This window comes from Gopherus flavomarginatus, chromosome 3 (assembly GCF_025201925.1).
Source record: "Gopherus flavomarginatus isolate rGopFla2 chromosome 3, rGopFla2.mat.asm, whole genome shotgun sequence".
Taxonomy (NCBI): domain Eukaryota; kingdom Metazoa; phylum Chordata; order Testudines; family Testudinidae; genus Gopherus; species Gopherus flavomarginatus.
This window is the reverse complement of record NC_066619.1, coordinates 148,887,587-148,905,300: the sequence shown is the minus strand read 5'-3', so window position 1 is coordinate 148,905,300 and position 17,714 is coordinate 148,887,587. Positions and strand designations below refer to the sequence as shown.

Genomic DNA, 17,714 nt, shown 5'->3' with positions numbered 1-17,714 from the left:
ATCATGGCGGGAGCACTTCTAGAGCAGTATGAAGGGGGAGAGGGTTCAGAGTACATGTAATGGGCCAGATTCTCAGCTGGTATGAACTACATCACTTTATGCCAGATTCCGCTGGGAATCTGACCAAGTGGAACAAAAATGACTTCCTGTGGGTGCTCCTCCCAAGGGATGGGCTGAATGCAAGACGGAAAGGAGGAAAGTGGATGGGAAGATGGAGAGCACCTTTCAGTCAGCGGAGCACGCATTTTAGACAAGGATGAATAATAATAACAGGAGGGTCCTTTGTGTTTTTAAGGTAGTAACTACATCAGAGGCTTCTAAACACCAGGGAGTTTTGCCATCGACCTCAGCGGAGCAAAGATTTTATCTGGCCTTTCAATCTGTGGGTGTGTTTAGCCCAGCATAAAGTTGTTGTCACATAAGCAGGGAAACCCCATCCACTGATCATCTCTGTGTACAACCAGAGCTCCCAAGCTGAAGCCAAGGGCTTCAAACCAAGCAGACAAAGCCCTGATTGTTGTGTCACTGGGAGTGGAATGCATTATGTTGGGTTTGTGGCTTGACACCTTATATAAAGGTTTCTAATTGAGTATTATCCCAGGGTACACAATAATTCCTTGGTCCTTAATAAAAACCCACTTATAAAATGACAACTCAACATTGCTTAGGCCTAATCCTGCAAAGACTTATGCATTGAGGTCAATGGGACTACTGACAAGGTGAAATTCTAGCTCCGTCCAAATCACTGGGAGATGCCATTGACTTCAAGTCAGTGCCTAAAGTAAAGCATGCACATAAGTCTTTGCAAGATCAAGGTCATAGACCGTATGCTCTTTGGGATACGAACTGTCTTTTTATTATAGGCACCTCGTACCTTCCACAACAGGGTCCCAGTCCATATCGGGCACCTTTAGGGGCTACCACAGTACACATATTAACTCACAATAATCTGCCCTACAGAGAAAAATACTTGAAAGAAGGCACAGTCTGAAATAACCTCAACTTTTAAAAGAAAGTGACACCGTGAATGATAGTAGTTGGCTAGCTGTTCTTCAAATTCTTTTTTGGCCTACGTAATCATATTTTTACATTTCATTTGCCAGAGTTTATGCTCCCTTCTATTTTCCTCACTAGGATTTAACTTCCACTTTTCAAAGGATGCCCTTTTGCCTTTCACTGCTTCTTTTACTTTGTTGTTTAGCTATGTGGCACTTTTTTTGTTCTCTTACTGTGTTTCTTAATTTGGGGTATACATTTAAGTTGATCCTCTATTATGGTGTCTTTCAAAAGTTTCCATGCAGTTCGCAGGGATTTCACTTTTGGTACTGTACCTTTTAATTTCTTTTTAACTAACCTCCTCATTTTTGTGTAGTTCCCTTTTCTGAAATTAAATGCTACAGTATTGGGCTGTTGTGGTGTTTCCCCCGCCACAGGGATGTTAAATTTAATTATATTATGGTCATTATTACCAAGCGGTCCAGCTATATTTCACCTCTTGGACCAGGTCTGGTGCTCCACTTAGGACTATATCAAGAATTGTATCTCCTCTTGTGGGTTCCAGGACTAGCTGCTCCAAGAAGCAGTCATTTAAGGTGTCAAGAAACTTTATCTCTGCCTCCCGTCCTGAAGTGACATGTACCCAGCCAATATGGGGATGGTTGAAATCCCCCATTATTATTGAGTTTTTTTTTTTTATTTTAATAGCCCCCTCTAATCTCCCTGAAAATTTCACAGTCACTATCACCATCATAATCAGGTGGTCGGTAATATATCCCTACTACTATATTCTTATTATTCAAGCATGGAATTACTATCCATAGAGATTCTATGCTACAGTTTGGTACATTTAAGATTTTTACTTTATTTGATTCTACGCTTTCTTTCACATAGAGTGCCACTCCCCCACCAGCACCACCTGTTCTATCCTCCTGATATATTTGGTACCTTGGCATTATTGTGTCCCATTGATTATCCTCATTCCACCAAGTTTCTGTGATGCCTGTTATATCAATATCCTCATTTAATACTAAGCACTCTAGATCACCCATCTTATTATTTAGACTTCTAGCATTGGTATATAAGCACTTTAAAAACTTGTCACTTTTTAGCTGTCTGCCATTACGTAATGTAATTGAATGGGACTTTTTTTCATTTGACTGTTTCTTATCAGATTGTACCTGCATTTTACCATCTGTCATCCTCTCCTTCTTACTAAGACATAGACAATCTCCATTAGTAGATCCTCCCCTAAGGGATGTCTCTGTCCAAACCACTTTCTCCTCTGCACCTGTCGGCTTTCCCCCAGCCCTTAGTTTAAAAACTTAGTTTATGACTTTTTTAAGTGCCAGCAATCTGGTTCCATTTTGGTTTAGGTGGAGCCCATCCTTCCTGTATAGACTCCAACTTTCCCAAAAGTTTCCTCAGTTCCTAATAAATCTAAACCCCTCCTCCATACATCATCATCTCATCCATGCGTTGAGACCCTGCAGTGCTGCCTGTCTAACTGACCCTGCATGTGGAACTGGAAGCGTTTTAGAGAATGCTACCATGGAGGTCCTGGACTTCAATCTCTTACCTAAATTTGGCCTCCAGGACCTCTTTCCTATCCTTCCCTATGTCATTGGTACCTTCATGTACCATGACCACCGGCTCCTCCCCAGCGCTACACATAAGTCTATCTAGATGTCTCAAGAGTTCCTCAACCTTCGCACCAGGCAGGCAAGTCACCATGCAGTTCTCCTGGTCATCACAAACCCAGCTATCTATGTTTCTAATGATTGAATCGCCCATTACCAATAGCTATCTCTTCCTAATAACTGGAGTTCCCTCCTCTGGAGAGGTAACCTCTGTGCGAGAGGACACCACAACGTCATCTGGAAGAAGGGTCCCAACTATGGGATAAATTCCCTCTGCTCCAGTTGGATATTCTTTTTCCTGAGACTTTTCTCCTCCTGAACAGCACAGAGTCTATCAGACTGGAGGTGGGACCATTCTAGTGTGTCACGGAAAGTCTTATCTATGTACCTCTCTGTCTCCCTTAGCTCCTTCAGTTCAGCCACTCTGGTCTCCAAAGCCCAAAAGCAGTCTCCAAGGGCAAGGAGCTCCCTGGAACCAAATGCAGACATATGCCACCAGCCCATAGGGCAGGTAATCATACATGCTGCATTGGGTGCAATAAACTGGATAGCCCCAACTCTGTTGCTGGATTTCTGCCTGCATTCTCCTTTTACTCCTGCAGCTTGTTCCTTTGTTGTTTTGTTTTTATCAGGGGATGCTTGACTTTAAGTATAAAGAATGTTGAGTGTGTCTAGCCTCCCGGCTCAGGCCCCCACCTCTAAAATCCCTTATGAAACTACCCTGTTATCTACTTCTGTTCGCTAGTTCTTCTGGTCACTTAGGAGCGGGCTTTTTAAAGTCCTGGTCTTACAGAGTAACCCCACTCTCTGCTTAAGGATTAATGGATGCTAAAGTGCTTAGGGATCAAAGCCTCCTTAAGAAGCTCTCAGCCTTGCCTAGGAGGCTGCTAGACTCAGCACACACACGGTCAGCACACGGGTCCCCCAACCAACAGACCACACTGTATATTTCAGTCAATCAGCAAGTACACCACAAACACACACACTACAGACAACAAATTTAGACCAGTAAGTTATCTCAATCTCTCCGTTTTTGCTCTTGTGAAGTGATTTACATTATGCTAGGTAACGTTCAGTCCTACCTTTTGCTAATCAGATTCTTCATCTTTCTTCCATTCCACTTTATGTTATAAACCCATATTCGGATCATTTGACAACCTCACTTTTATAATCTGCCCAGTAAATATTTTATTAGCTGCTTGCCAGTGTGGAAGCAGGTTTTATATCAGACACGATGCCATAAGAATATTTAAAATCTAAATGTCTTTTTTCCTCTCTTATACTTTTATTAAAAAACACCACAAGCTATGATTGAGGTCTTACTCTTCAGCGTGATGGGCCCTACCGACATAATGTTGCAGGGGGGACATTGCTTTCAAGATACTGAAACAAATCTAGATCCTCAGCAAATGTAAATCAGTGGAGATTCAGGAGCTTTCCAGATTTACTGAGTTTCTTGTCCAATTTCTTCAGAGCAGTGGGAGAGAAAGCGGGTAGCAACGTCTTTATATCTTCACAATATGTGATATAGAAAAGATAGACAAAATCTATATTATCTACAGCCACCATCAAATTACAGTGGTGAAGGTCCATTGGGCATCTTTGTTCTGCATCTTTTACAATCAATATTAAAAATAAATACACATGTGAAAATCAAATTATACAACAAAGTGGAACCATTCCCGTCACCCCCTCCTACACCAATGTCTTTTAAAAGCAGAATATTTGGATACTTTTACTTGCCAATAACACCACATATATGGGAGAAGATCATTATTGAAAGGCATGTCATATGCCTGATAATCCTGAAATCACATATTTTTGGATGGAATAGATCAAATATAATTTCAATAGAAAGGTGGGGAGAAGTAAAGAAAGAACACTATGCCTCTTCCTTGTGGAAGAAAAAACTGTTAAAATTCCAGAAGAGAAGGAGTACAATTTAAGCCAGGAACGGGGTTTTTATTGCTTATTTATCACATTGGTTAAGACTGTGTATCGGTGACAGAGACAGAAGATAACATGTAATGGACAGTTTTTCTACATTGGTTTGTTAGCAATTCTGAATAGTTACTTGAGACCCAGTCGTACACCAGCTGTAGTTTTACTTGTTTTAATGGTGCTTTCAGGGGTTTCGGAGCCTGATTTTATATGTTAATGTGACCTGCTGCTGCATATGTTATAGAACTCCAGAGATGGCCACAACCAAAAATGACTCTCTGAATATCACCCTAGCTAGTAAAACATTAACCACTTTGCACCAGTGTGTTCTTAGAGCATGTTTTGTGAGGGATTAAAGGTTTTATTTCCAATTTTATAGTAGGCATCTGCATACAATTAAATTTTCAGGAGCCCTGTTTAATGAGAAAGGTAATGTTAGGAAAGGGTACTTACAGAAGAGAGATTCAGATGAGAGATTTGAGTGTGACAGAGAGAGGAGCATGTTTGCTTTAAAAGGTAAACAGGAGAAGGGTCTGCACAAGCTTTTCCTAGAAATAGAACTTGTTGAAAAACAGCCCTTTTTTAAAATGGACAATTGGGGTTTTGATTAACTAAAAATGTCATGAAAATTCCCTGCTTTCCCTGAAATTTTTTTATCCAAAAACTGAAATCCACAGAACTGAAAATTTTTTAGTAGAAAATTAAAAAAATATATTTTATTTGGGGGCAATTTTTAGGTGAAAATATTAAACTTTTTGAGCTATAAATGTTTCATTTTTGGGTAGTTTTCAACTGAAAATATTTTGGTTTGCCAAAAAGCAACCAAAAATCAGTTTTGGGTGTTTCATGTTTTGACAAAGAATTTAAATTTTCTATGGGGACAATACCCAACATTTTCAACCAGCTCTGCTCCAGATCTGGTGAACTCAAAACTCCCACTGAAGTATGGAGTTCACCTGCTGGGTGGAGTTTGGGGCATGCAAGAAATGCAGGATTTGATTAACTTTCTTATGAAATGGAAGTCTTGTCTACACTAGAAAATTGAACAATGACTGGTTGAATAAGTGGACAACCACCATTGTAAGCCCAAAATCAAGATTGGCCATGTTATTCTGAGCTAAGGACCATTTCAGTTTTGCCTCATGTCCACACTGCTCCTGTACTACACCGTTACAGTTTCACTGCCTTCGGGTAACTGTCTCACATCTCTTGCACAGCACCCCTAAGCAAGTGATTCTAGGAAATTTCAAAGGGCCTTATAGGATACTTTGGGGAGCCCAGGGGAACTGTTGGAGACTAAGTCAAGCTCTCATAATTCCCTAGCAGAAGCTCAACTAAGCCAGCTAGCCAGAGAATACCTGATGGTACCATGTGGCATGTGATTGGATGTTAAAATAAACAGCTGACAATATGTGGATCTTCAGGAAAATACAAATGGTTAATTTTGATTTCGCCTACAAAAGAAGACAAAGGATTTTAGGATATTTTAATGAGGCTGACGCAGCTTCCTGCTGTGTCCAGCCTAAGGCAGGTTATAAAGACCCACCAACCATCAGGAAAGTGCCTCGGCCTATATCCATTACCAGCAGACCCAGGAGGGAATGCAGAGACTTCTGCCCCTATCAGAGAGACTAGCCACTGCTGCCCTAGACATACGTAGCCAGGACTGCCCCCAAACCACCCGACCCCATACACATCCTAGCGCAAGGTTATAAAGGCCCTTGCCACTGGTTAGTGCCTCAATGTGCAGCCACCAGCAACAGAGCCAAGGCACCAGAAAAAGCGACTCCCTGCTGCCCAGGACTCCACATCACAGTGACTCTCACCCGGCTACGAAATTACCCTCTGATTTCAGTGCTAGCTGCTCTCTGCTGGTGACAGTTCCCTGACCATTGCCATGGTCATGCTCTGCACTGTGGGCTTTGTTGCTTACTGAAGACTCCCCGTCACCTGCCAGCCCCACCACCCTCAGCTCACTCCAACCATAGTCTCTCAACTTCCCTTTCCCCCATACTCTCTAGCATCTTCTCTTCTCTGCCTCCCTTTTGTTTCCATGAGCTCTACAATCTCCTTCCTTCCTTCCCCCAACTCTCCCACTAGCCTCCTTACAATACTCTTAGGCCCTGATGTGGCAATTGGGTCTGTGGCTTGGACCCTGGCAACCATGTAGATTGACTTCTGTGGGACACTACGTGGACGGGGTGTGTTTCACAGCTCCTGCCTTGCTCTGAGTGCTGGTTTATTGGCCTGTTAATCTCACTGTGGGTCTCACAGGTCGGCAACCTTTCAGAAGTGGTGTGCTGAGTCTTCATTTATTCACTCTAATTTAAGGTTTCGCGTGCCAGTAATACATTTTAACATTTTTAGAAGGTCTCTTTCTATAAGTCTATAATATATAACTAAACTATTGTTGTATGTAAAGTAAGTAAGGTTTTTAAAATGTTTAAGAAGCTTCATTTAAAATTAAATTAAAATGCAGAGCTCTCTAGACTGCTGGCCAGGACCCGGACAGTGTGAGTGCCACTGAAAATCACATTGCCATAGGTTACCTACCCCTGCACTAGACTGACTGCTGCCACCATGTTTCATGTGTTGTGTGCTGGATGATAGCAGGACTCCATGTTTCTAAAGCTAAACTGTCTGTTTATTAAGAACCATTTACAAAGGTTGTCAGGGAGCAGAACATGAATGGTCTGACCTAGAGGTCAGAGCCTAAAGTAGAGTCAGGGTCAGGAGTCAGGCCACAGGCCACAGCTGAAGGCATAGTCAGAAGCCATGCGTGAGGGTTAAACGGGAGCCAGAAGTCACACCAAGGGTCAAAGCCAAGGCCAGTAACTGGAGAGCAAGGAAACAGGAGCAAGAACCAGGCAAGGAGACAGGAACTTGGTCTCAGCAGTCTAGGCGGCATCAGCAGACCAGGCTAGCAACTAGTTGTTCAGACAAGGGGTGGGAAAGGAACAGGAAGCTTTATAGCTGGTGGTGTCCAATCAGCAGTCCACTGTAGTCACCTGACCCTGCTGAGTCAGAGGGGGAGCCTTTGGCAGTGGAGTGCTAGCTGCGGTTCCCTCATCAAACCTCGCAGTACGGTGGTACAGAGGGTAGAGCTTTTGCTAGGCTCCCACGTGAGTTTGAGACCCAGGGTGCCTGCCAGAGGTGCTACAACTGTGGTAAGCATGCTGGCCTTGTACCTGTAGCCTTCCTTCCTCCTGCAGCCTGTACTCCACCTTACAGGCAGATTTGTATAGGGAGGATCCACCTACATGGGATCAGATCCTTGGTCCATAAGTGATGAATTTGAAAAATTCTGGTACCATCTAGATACGGTATGTGCAGAATACATCCTGCCGTCCACCATGCCCCCTTGTGCCCATGTCGTGCTCCACTGATTACATCTTCATAATGGGAGCAGCTTAGGTATCCGCGTAATCTTAATGCACTAACACCAGCTAGAGGGAGGGGGAGCAGCACAAGCAAGTGATGGTCATGCCGAGGCAGAAGCAGCTAAACACTTATCTCAAGATCTGGGCAGGTAAGGTGACTAACACGCAAGAGGGGAATGCATGTATGATGGCTCCCGTGCATAAAGGCTGGAGCTGCCCAGAAAGCACACTCCATCCTCGGAATGCATGAACCATCTGTGAAGACTGTGAGGTTTTTCTGGACAAGTCCCATTCCCTTTATGCTCCCTCCTTTTGGCCTATCTGTAAGATGAAGATAATGAATGGCAGCTGGTTTCCCTTGTAAAGAGTTTGAGATCTAAAAGTGCTGTATAAATGCTAACTAGGATTGTTGTGTTTTATTACATTCCTGTCAGTTGTCTTTCCCTGTTCCTCCTCATCCCTTTATTTTTAATAATAGCAAAACTAACAATATTTTTGGCTGGGATTTAAAAAAAAAAAAAGCCAAAGGATTTAGGAGCACACTTCCAACTGAAAGTCAGTGGGCCATGTAGATGGAGGCAGTGTTGCCTAATGGCTAGTGCATAGCGTTGAGACTCAAGAGAATAACATTCTATTCCTGTCTCTGCCACTGGCCTGCTGGGTCACCCTGGGCAAATCATTTCATCACTCTGTGCCTCAGTTTCCCCATCTGTGGAATGGATATAGTGACGCTGCTCTCCTTTGTGAAGCATTTTGAGATCTACTGCCAATAAGAGCCAGGGAATGTCCTTCTGACAAATTCAAATAACCTCCTTCTCAATAAATAAAAGACAAAGGGGAATATTTTGATGACGTAACACTGGCAGCAAGACATAGGTATATTGGCTCCCTGTGAATCTGTTCTGGGTTCTTGTGCTTCATATGATTGACTTAATGAAATGATTTTTGATATCTGACTGATCAAAGCTTATTCTGTTCCAGGCGATGTGGATACAGCAAAGCTAAACAAGATCCAGAAGAAGAAAAGATGCATTTTCATAATGGCCATAGTAAGTGAAGACTTAAAATACGTATATGTATTTGTGGCTCAGCTTCTATTTCTGGCTTTGCACGGTACTACTACTAATAATAATAATGAATAACAATCGAGATTTCTTCAGCAGATGGTCAGTTGGTATCCAGTAGGAAAAGAGAGCAGTTGATTCTGTTATGCAATAAGGTCCCAATCCTGCAAAGACTTAAGAACATGGTTAACTTTATGCATAAAATAGTCCCATCGACTTCAGTGGGAGTATTCGCATGTAAAGTTAAGCATGTGCACAAGTCTTCGCAAGATTGAGGCCCCAATGAGTGATTTAATTATAACTTACCATTTTAGTCTGTAATATCTCAACAATTTTATTGCATACCTCTATGATTCACATAATTTTTATCTTCCTTGGTTAATCCATTGCAGCCAGACACTTTTGTAGTTTGCATGAATGAGCACAACCTTTGGAACCTGAAGATTTTTCTCTTTGCTAACAATGTGGACTTAGTCCACCTCAGCTCTCTTCCTCAGTTTCCTCAGCTGTATAATACTTCTCTGCTGCACTAGGGTGTTGTGAGAATTAGTTAGTTAACAATTGTAGGTGGACTTGAACGTGTGAAGTACTACTATAGCCCTTCTATAAATCTAGGGTCTGATTTTACAAAACTTTTGTAAAGTGCTGTAGGATCTATAGATGACAAGCACTTCTATATAAGAGCGGGGTGTTACTTATCCAAAGCATTTTTACCATGTCTGCACTAGAGTATATTCAAATCTCTATCCCTGCTATTTAATGCAGGCAGCAGGAAGCCAATCAATTCAAGGCCTGCACTGTGAACCTCTTACTCAAACTGATGAGTACTTACTCTGCCAGTAGCTTTAATGCTTCTCAAAGCAAACTTACAATAATAGTAACAATAATTCTTGTGAAAGTACCTTCCCGCTCCTGAGTCCCGTGGAAAAAGCCTATTATTATTATTATTTATTATTTATTACATAGGAGTGCAACCCTGAAAATGTGTTGTATTGCAAACATGTGATCTGGGCAGTTTTTAATTCATGATAACGCTGTTTGAACTAATGTAGTTGATTAGGTGATAGGTATAATTCAGGGGTCGGCAACCTTTCAGAAGTGGTGTGCCAAGTCTTCATTTAAACACTCTAATTTAAGGTTTCACATGTCAATAATACATTTTAATGTTTTTAGAAGATATCTTTTTACAAGTCTATAATATATAACTAAACTATTGTTATACGTAAAGTAAATACGTTTTTTAAAATGTTTAAGAAGCTTAATTTAAAATTAAATTAAAATGCAGAGCGCCCTGGTCCGGTGGCAGTGCAAGTGCCACTGAAAATCAGCTTGCATGCCGCCTTAGGCACGCATGCTATAGGTTGCCTACCCCTGGTATAATTCATTGCAGCTCCAAAGCATGAGGATGATGGTTTGTCTGGACCAGATTTTCAAACGGACTCAGCACACAGCAACTCCTGTTGTTCTCAATTAGAGAGGAGATTTTCAAAGATTAGGCACACAAATCACTTGGAAAAAATCTCCCCCATGTGTCTAAATGGGAATTGAGCTCTTTTGAAAATCTGGTCCTTCGTATTTCTTCCTTGCTGGTCTTTCACATTCAGTCCACCTTTCCCCTGGCTGGGTTGTCCACCTAGGCTGTCTTCTCTCTATGATCCTTATTCTGTAACATTGAGCACCTCACAGAGTTTAGTCATAACATACCTGTGAGGTGGGGCAGGATTATCAAGTTTTACAGATGGGGCTCTGAGAATAAGATCCAGTTTTGTGAAGGTAATTAAGCATTGATGTGCTCAGCGTTGCAATACCTAATGGATTTAGGAACCCACATCTCATGTTTCAAAAGTGATTTAAGCACTTAGGAGTCTAAATTCCATAGACTGTCAACAGAATGGTGGCTCCTGAAGGTCTAAACCCCTTTTGAAAATAGAGTTAGGCTCCTAAATTGGTAGATTTTGCCACACTGAGTGCAGCAATGCCTAAATGCCTTCAAAAATCTGTTGTATGCAGTGTTGCTGTACCTGTGTTGGTCCCAGGATATTAGAGAGGCAAGGAGGGTGAGGTCATATCTTTTATTGGACCAACTTCTCTTGGTGAGAGAGACCAGCTTTTGAGCTCACACAGAGCTCTCCTCAGGTGTGGGAGAAGACCCGAAGAGCTCTGTAAAACCTTGAAAGCGTCTCTCTCACCAACAGAAGGTGCTCCAATAAAAGATATTACCTCACCCTCCTTGTCTCTTTAAAAATCTGGACCTACATAACTGGCCCAAGCCACACAAGGGTCTGTGGCGGTGCAGAGGACTGAACCCAGATCTGCTAACCCAGGCTAACACTCTGACCACTGGTTTCAGAGTAGCAGCCGTGTTTGTCTGTGTCCGCAAAAAGAACAGGAGTACTTGTGGCACCTTAGAGAGTAACAAATTTATTTCAGCATGAGCTTTCGTGAGCGACAGCTCACTTCTTCGGATGCATAGAATGGAACACACAGACAGAAGATATTTATACATCTCCAGTCAGCACTTATATAGCCTATAAGTCTGCGTATGATTTTAGCTGAACACCACCCCAGTGGTTTTGAATGTAGTAAGGAAAGTTCCGTGTGTACCGTATTCTTCTTGAATAATATAATGTAACATTTTTCCAGCAGTGTGAACCTGCCTTGCATTTCAAGATACAAAGTATTAAAAAAGTGTCCAGCTATTAATTTTTGCATGAAAATTGGTTTTCCTCGACAGTGTTCTCCAGTGCGAGTAAATTTGGCACAAGAGACAAATTTAGTATTATCCTCACCCATCATGACATGTGCCATTTAAATTTTAATTTATGTTTACAGTTAAATTGCCCGGATTAAGGACTTACATTGACCCACATACCTATGAAGACCCCAATCAAGCCGTCCATGAATTTGCCAAGGAAATTGAAGCTTCATGTATAACAATTGAAAGAGTTATCGGAGCCGGTATGGAGCCATCTTTAATCACCATCTTCTAACTGCCATTAACATCCTGGAGGAGCTTATCACATTGCTGTTCAAAATCACCGAACGGGCCGGTCAAATATTTGTATTGTGTATGCCCATTGTGAGTGGTTACCTTAGTGTACAGTACTTGCGAGACCACTGTTGGAATACCATGTCCAGTTTTGAGGTCCACACTTTAACAAGGTTGTTGAAAAATGGGAACGGGTTCAGAGAAGAACTTTGAGAATGAATTGTGGTGCAGAAAACACACTTTCCAATGTTGTTTGCCGCATTGCTGTAGGCATGTTGATCCCAGGATCTGAGAGAGACAAGATAGGTGAGGTGTTTGGGTTTTTTTCTATCATTTTTTATGTGAGTTCATCTGAGAGCATAGTGATTAAAAAGACGAAGATGCCCTATCACCCATGGGCAAACACTTTTCACAGATCTCCATATCTTGTATTTCAGTATACATCTTCAAAGGAAACCTGCACAATACCTCAAAAAGACAGGCTTGGGAACTTAATTTCATAACTCTACTAGACACCAAAGCCCACGGACTTAACAGGGACACTGATTTTATGTCTCATGACAACAATTTGTAACACACCAGACTGCCCGCTGCCCTTAACTGCCCACTTCAAACCTTTTCTATATAACAATCTAACCCTCAATTGTCTATTTCCTTTCAGGTGACCACCTATAACATGTTACCCCTTATGCTTAACAATCTATTCCAAGTTGTATTTAGCTCAGACGTTCTGATTTCCTTCCTGAAGATCTCAATGTAGCGCTAAAGCTGTACTTTCCACCAACAGAAGTTGGTCCGTTAAAAGATATTATCTGACTTCAACTGCCTTGTCTCACACCTTATAATGAAAACTAAAGGAGCTCTGTCTATTTAACTTACCAGAGACAGGATTCAGAGGTGACTTGATCATGGTCTCTAATTACCTACACAGGATGATCATAGATCATAGAATCTTAGGGCTGGAAGGGACTTTGAGAGGTCATCTAGTCCAGTCCCCTGCATTCCTGTCAGGACTAAATATTATCTAGATCATCCCTGACGGGTGTTTGTCCAACCTGCTCTTAAAAATCTTCAATGATGGAGAGTCCACAACCGCCCTAGGCAATTTATTCCAGTGATGTCTGATACTGGAGGGTTCTTTAATCCAACAGACAAAGGCATAACCTGATCCGATGGCTGGAAGTTGAAGTTAGGAAAATTCAATTTGGAAATGAGGCAGTTTTTCAAGTGTGAGGATCATTAACCATTGGAACAACTTACCTAGGAATATGGTAGATTTTCCATCACTTGGAGTCTGTAAAACGAGGCTGGGTGTCTTCCTAAAAGATATACTCATGTTTATCCACAAGATTCTGGCCTCTATAACAATCCTGAGTGCATGGAATTCCATGGCTTGTGTTACACAGGCAGTCAGACTAGATCATTGTAGTTGTCTCTTCTGGTTTTACTATGTCATCCTTGTTTATCATTAATCATAATTTACTGTTGCCAATGTACTGAAATGTCCACAAACGTGCAAGGTGCTTTTCAGATATACAATAATTATTTACTTTGTTCTCTTCAGGGGAATTTGGAGAAGTTTGTAGTGGGCGTCTGAAACTGCCTGGAAAACGTGAGTTTCCAGTAGCCATAAAAACCCTCAAAGTAGGCTACACTGAAAAGCAAAGACGAGATTTCCTGGGGGAAGCAAGCATCATGGGACAGTTCGACCATCCCAATATCATTCACTTGGAAGGGGTTGTCACAAAAAGTACGTACCCGCTGCTGTAGACGTCTGCTCATTGATGAAGCAAATAGGTTGATATTCCTTATAATGCCCGGGAGTCAGGAGAACTTGTTCAACTTTAAAGTGAAGGTTGCTAAACTTGTCATCTCTCACAAAAACAGCCAGGAAGGAACATTGTAGTTACTCTAACTGCAAACTAAAAAATGCACAATGTGCTCCCATTGTGTTAAGTACCGTACACACACAATGAGAGGTACTTCCTATCCTGAAGAGTTTGCAAGCTATTCAGACAAGACAAAGCATAAGGAGGTGAAGTGACTTGCCCAAGGTCATCCAGCCAATTAGTGACCAGAGCTGGGAAAAGAACACAAGTCTTCTAAGTTGTAGTGTTTCTGTGAAGTTGTCATGACTGGATTAGCTGGGTTACCCAGAACACTATGGGCTGGTGCCATGCTGCACCTCTCCCTTCCTTCCTCCCACTCTGTTGTGATGCAGTTAAATAATGCAGCAAGTTCCCAGTCTGCAATGCTGTGAGTAGGCTTATGTTTGTTGCACTGAGTGGCCCCTTTACTGGGGTTAAAAGGTGCCAGTAGGAACTCTGGTAGCAGGGCAGTGGGACAGAAGCACATCTGAACAGGGTAGGACTATGAATAACCTTAACTAATGGCATGTCTACATTATAATCAGAACCGTAGCACTGGAGCTGTGGCAGCATGAGCAGCAGCACAGACTGGTCACTTGAATACATACCCAGAGTCCCAGGTGGTCTTGTACAACCTATGCTACCACTCGGCTTCACTGCTATTGTTACTCAAGCTAGTGCCATCAAAGCTAGCTCAGGTGTGTCTACACATGCTGCAGTCACACCTCTGATTGCAATGCAGATATACTGCAACACAAGCTTCCTCTAGAACTGTTCGCAGTGCCAGGAGTAATAGAAATCCCCCTTGCTGGGAGCGGGAGTGTGTGGGGTTCCTGGGGAAAGGTTAACTGTCAAATCATTGACTACATATCCTGGTACCAATGCCCCTGGAGTCTAACAGGTGGGTTAGCAAAACCTTAAATAATTTCTTCAAACCAGTTTTGTTCCAGACTCTAGATTTTAAGATGGACTGAATGGATGAGACCTCTGAGCTTGTACAACCAGCCCATATGGGAGCTGTAGAGACACACAAAAGGGTTGTGCTTGTTTGTCTTTTGCAAATATCAGAAAGATGTTAAGTTTTTATTGTCTTTTCACTCCAAAACAGCTTGAATGGTTTGTTTCAGACAAATTGTTTCTGGTCTGAAAATAAGCGTGGAAATTTTCAAGTGCAAACGAAGTTTTTGAACAAAACTGAGATTATAGGGTTAAAGATGTTGAGCCAGATCCCCCAGCTGAGGTAAACCAGCTTTATCTGGTGCTTTGCAGATTTACAATAGTAGGGGGTGGGGAGTCAGATATCCGGTTTTAATCATTTGCAGGATTTTTTGGCAGTTTCCAGCAAAAATTGAGCTTCATTAAAGGAAGCTATTTCTAGCCTTTTTTTGTTGCAAAGGGCCTTAACAATATTAGCCAATTTAGTTTTAACTCAGCATTGGAGAAAAAAAAAATCTTCAGCTGAGAAATGCCCACTTTAGTCTACCCACCTTAATGAGGGTTAACTTCAAAGATTGGCTGGAACCATTTAAATATCAACTTTATTGGTATTTGGTAAACTTCATATGATACCCCACAGTCGCCAGAGACAGCTTCGCAAATGTTATGATTCCTTTTATTTAAAGCAATGAGGTATTTTAATTGGGATTTGCAAAACAAAAGCCCATAAAAAGTTCCAGCCACTCACTTTGTCTTTGCTGATCTACATTATCTGCAGTATTTTGAGAAGTGATGTTTGTTTGTCGTTGACTCTTTTTATTGTGTTTGTACTAGATTTAATTTCCTAAAAGATTTAGGAAAAAATAAAATAATGAAAAATACCCTATGGCTTTGCGGGTACACACAGCCTGCACTTGCATGTGCAAATCAGGTAGTTGGGTATTTAACCTAACCCTCCGAATTTGCCCATTCCATTTCGGAGTTTTGCCTATAGAAAAATTTAGATAGTAAAAATAGTAGGCACCATTTTTTTACTATTCTTTATATTAATATTTACGAAGTATATAACTAGTGCAATGAAAGGTAAATTTAAAATATGTCACTTAACAGCTAAAATCCAGTGAACAATTCTATCTGACTAACTATGGAATACATGGTTGTGAGGCGTAGCGTAGAGGATTTATCAGTATGAGTCTGGGATGAGGAGCCTTGTGCCTTAGGTACCAGGAGTTCAACAGTACAGAACTCAGAGCAAGGGAACATCAAACACTCTCAGCATTAGCCTTACATAGCCTTTCTAGGCATAAAACCAACATGATGAGATTACCTAGCTCTTATTTAGCACTTTCGTCAGTACATCTCAAAGTACTTTACAAAGGAGGTCAGTATCATTGTTACAAATGGGGAAGCTGAGGCAGAGAGCCATTAAAGTGGCTAGCCCAAAGTCACTGACCAAGCTGGGAACAGAACAATAGTCTCAGGCCAATGCACAATCTGCCAGGTCATATGATTGCTATGACTCTTCTATGGTTCTTGGTGGAAAACTCCTATGTCCAGCCCTACAAGAGTGTGTAATATTAGACTTTAATCATAGAATCATAGAAACACAGGGTTGGAAGGAACCTCAGGAGGTCATCTAGTCCAACCCCTGCTCAAAGTAGGACCAATCCCCAACTAAATCAAACTGTGACCTTTTTTTTGTCTGATCCAGGCCCGAGTCTTGTGCATCCTGGGCCTTCGATAGGTGTTACTCATGAGTCAGAATTCCACATTTAGAGAATGAAGGTTGATTTTTCTTAGAGCAATGCTGTTTGAGGGTCTGACCCAAACTCATTGAAATCTGCACAAGTCTTCCATTTACTTCAAATCCTTGAAGCTGCTCAGGGGATTGGATGTGAGATTAAATCTCAGGGAGAGGGATTGGGGGACAGATAATGCAGTCATAGGCAAGTTATCATGTTTTCACCAATCTCTTGACTGCAGATCTATCGCCCTCCATCTCTATGGTACTTATATCAGTTACATCATATATTATAATTCATACGAGAGTAAGAAAATCAAAACTAAAGAAGCAGAAAATACTTGCCCTGCCCACTCCCCCCCATCACTTCTTTAACTTTGTCTTGTTTGCTTCTGACACTGACACATACCATACAATAAATAGCATCCCTTCGTATGCCATAGAGCCTAGAAAAGAAGTTGTCTGAACTAAAAATTGCTTTTAAAAATGTGTTTAAAAATCGCTTTAGAAGAGTTAGCTGATCTTGGTCAGCCCTGGGCTCCCCCAAGTCTATTTCTGTTGCTGTGTTCTGTCCCTTCAAGCTGATCTGCATGGGTGGATAAGAGCTGTCACTGGTACTGCACTTCAGCCGCTTAGTCCCTTGGGCTTCTGGTCCATTGTGAACTGCCTCCACTTGTATTAAGGCCTTAGCAAAGGTCCTTTCTGGATATGCCTTTTCCTTGCCACTATTCCTGAAACTATTCAGGAGAGAGTGGACTATTTTCCAGGCATAGTTTTTAATTCAGTACCCTTGGCTCACATGTAATCAAGCTTCAGACTAAAAGAACCAGAGTTGCCCTGCCCTATGTTAAGAGTCTGCTTCTTTAAGAAGAGAGAGGATCCTGAAAGAAGTAGCTCTGATTAATCTAATAAATTCTGGATCACCTGTTGCTTTCTACATTCCCCTGCCCCTTGGTAACATCATACTCACTCTTGGCGTAAGCCTGTTTGTTCACTTCAGTTCAAATTTTATATATGAAGTCTGTTTGGGTCCCAAACCCCAACATTTTCAAGGGCTGGAGGGAAAATAATTAATTTAAATTCAAATTTAAATAACGTAAAACCGTGTTTCCCTTCTCTTTCAATAGTCCATCCAAAATTGTATCCACTGACCCCTTTC

General features: G+C 41.7%; 1 protein-coding gene across 12 annotated transcripts in view; it reads left to right on the top strand.

Annotated features, from left to right (window-relative positions):
- EPHA5 (EPH receptor A5) overlaps nucleotides 1-17,714 on the top strand; it is a 420,893-nt gene that overhangs the window by 288,036 nt on the left and 115,143 nt on the right. For all 12 annotated transcript variants that reach the window (XR_007773661.1, XM_050948232.1, XM_050948231.1 and 9 more), the window contains 3 exons: nucleotides 8,939-9,006; nucleotides 11,854-11,979; nucleotides 13,575-13,760. Coding sequence is in view for 11 of the 12 variants with exons in the window: in XM_050948232.1 (XP_050804189.1) it covers nucleotides 8,939-9,006; nucleotides 11,854-11,979; nucleotides 13,575-13,760 (380 nt within the window). In the remaining variant the exon portion in view is untranslated. The remainder of the gene's footprint in view (nucleotides 1-8,938; nucleotides 9,007-11,853; nucleotides 11,980-13,574; nucleotides 13,761-17,714) is intronic.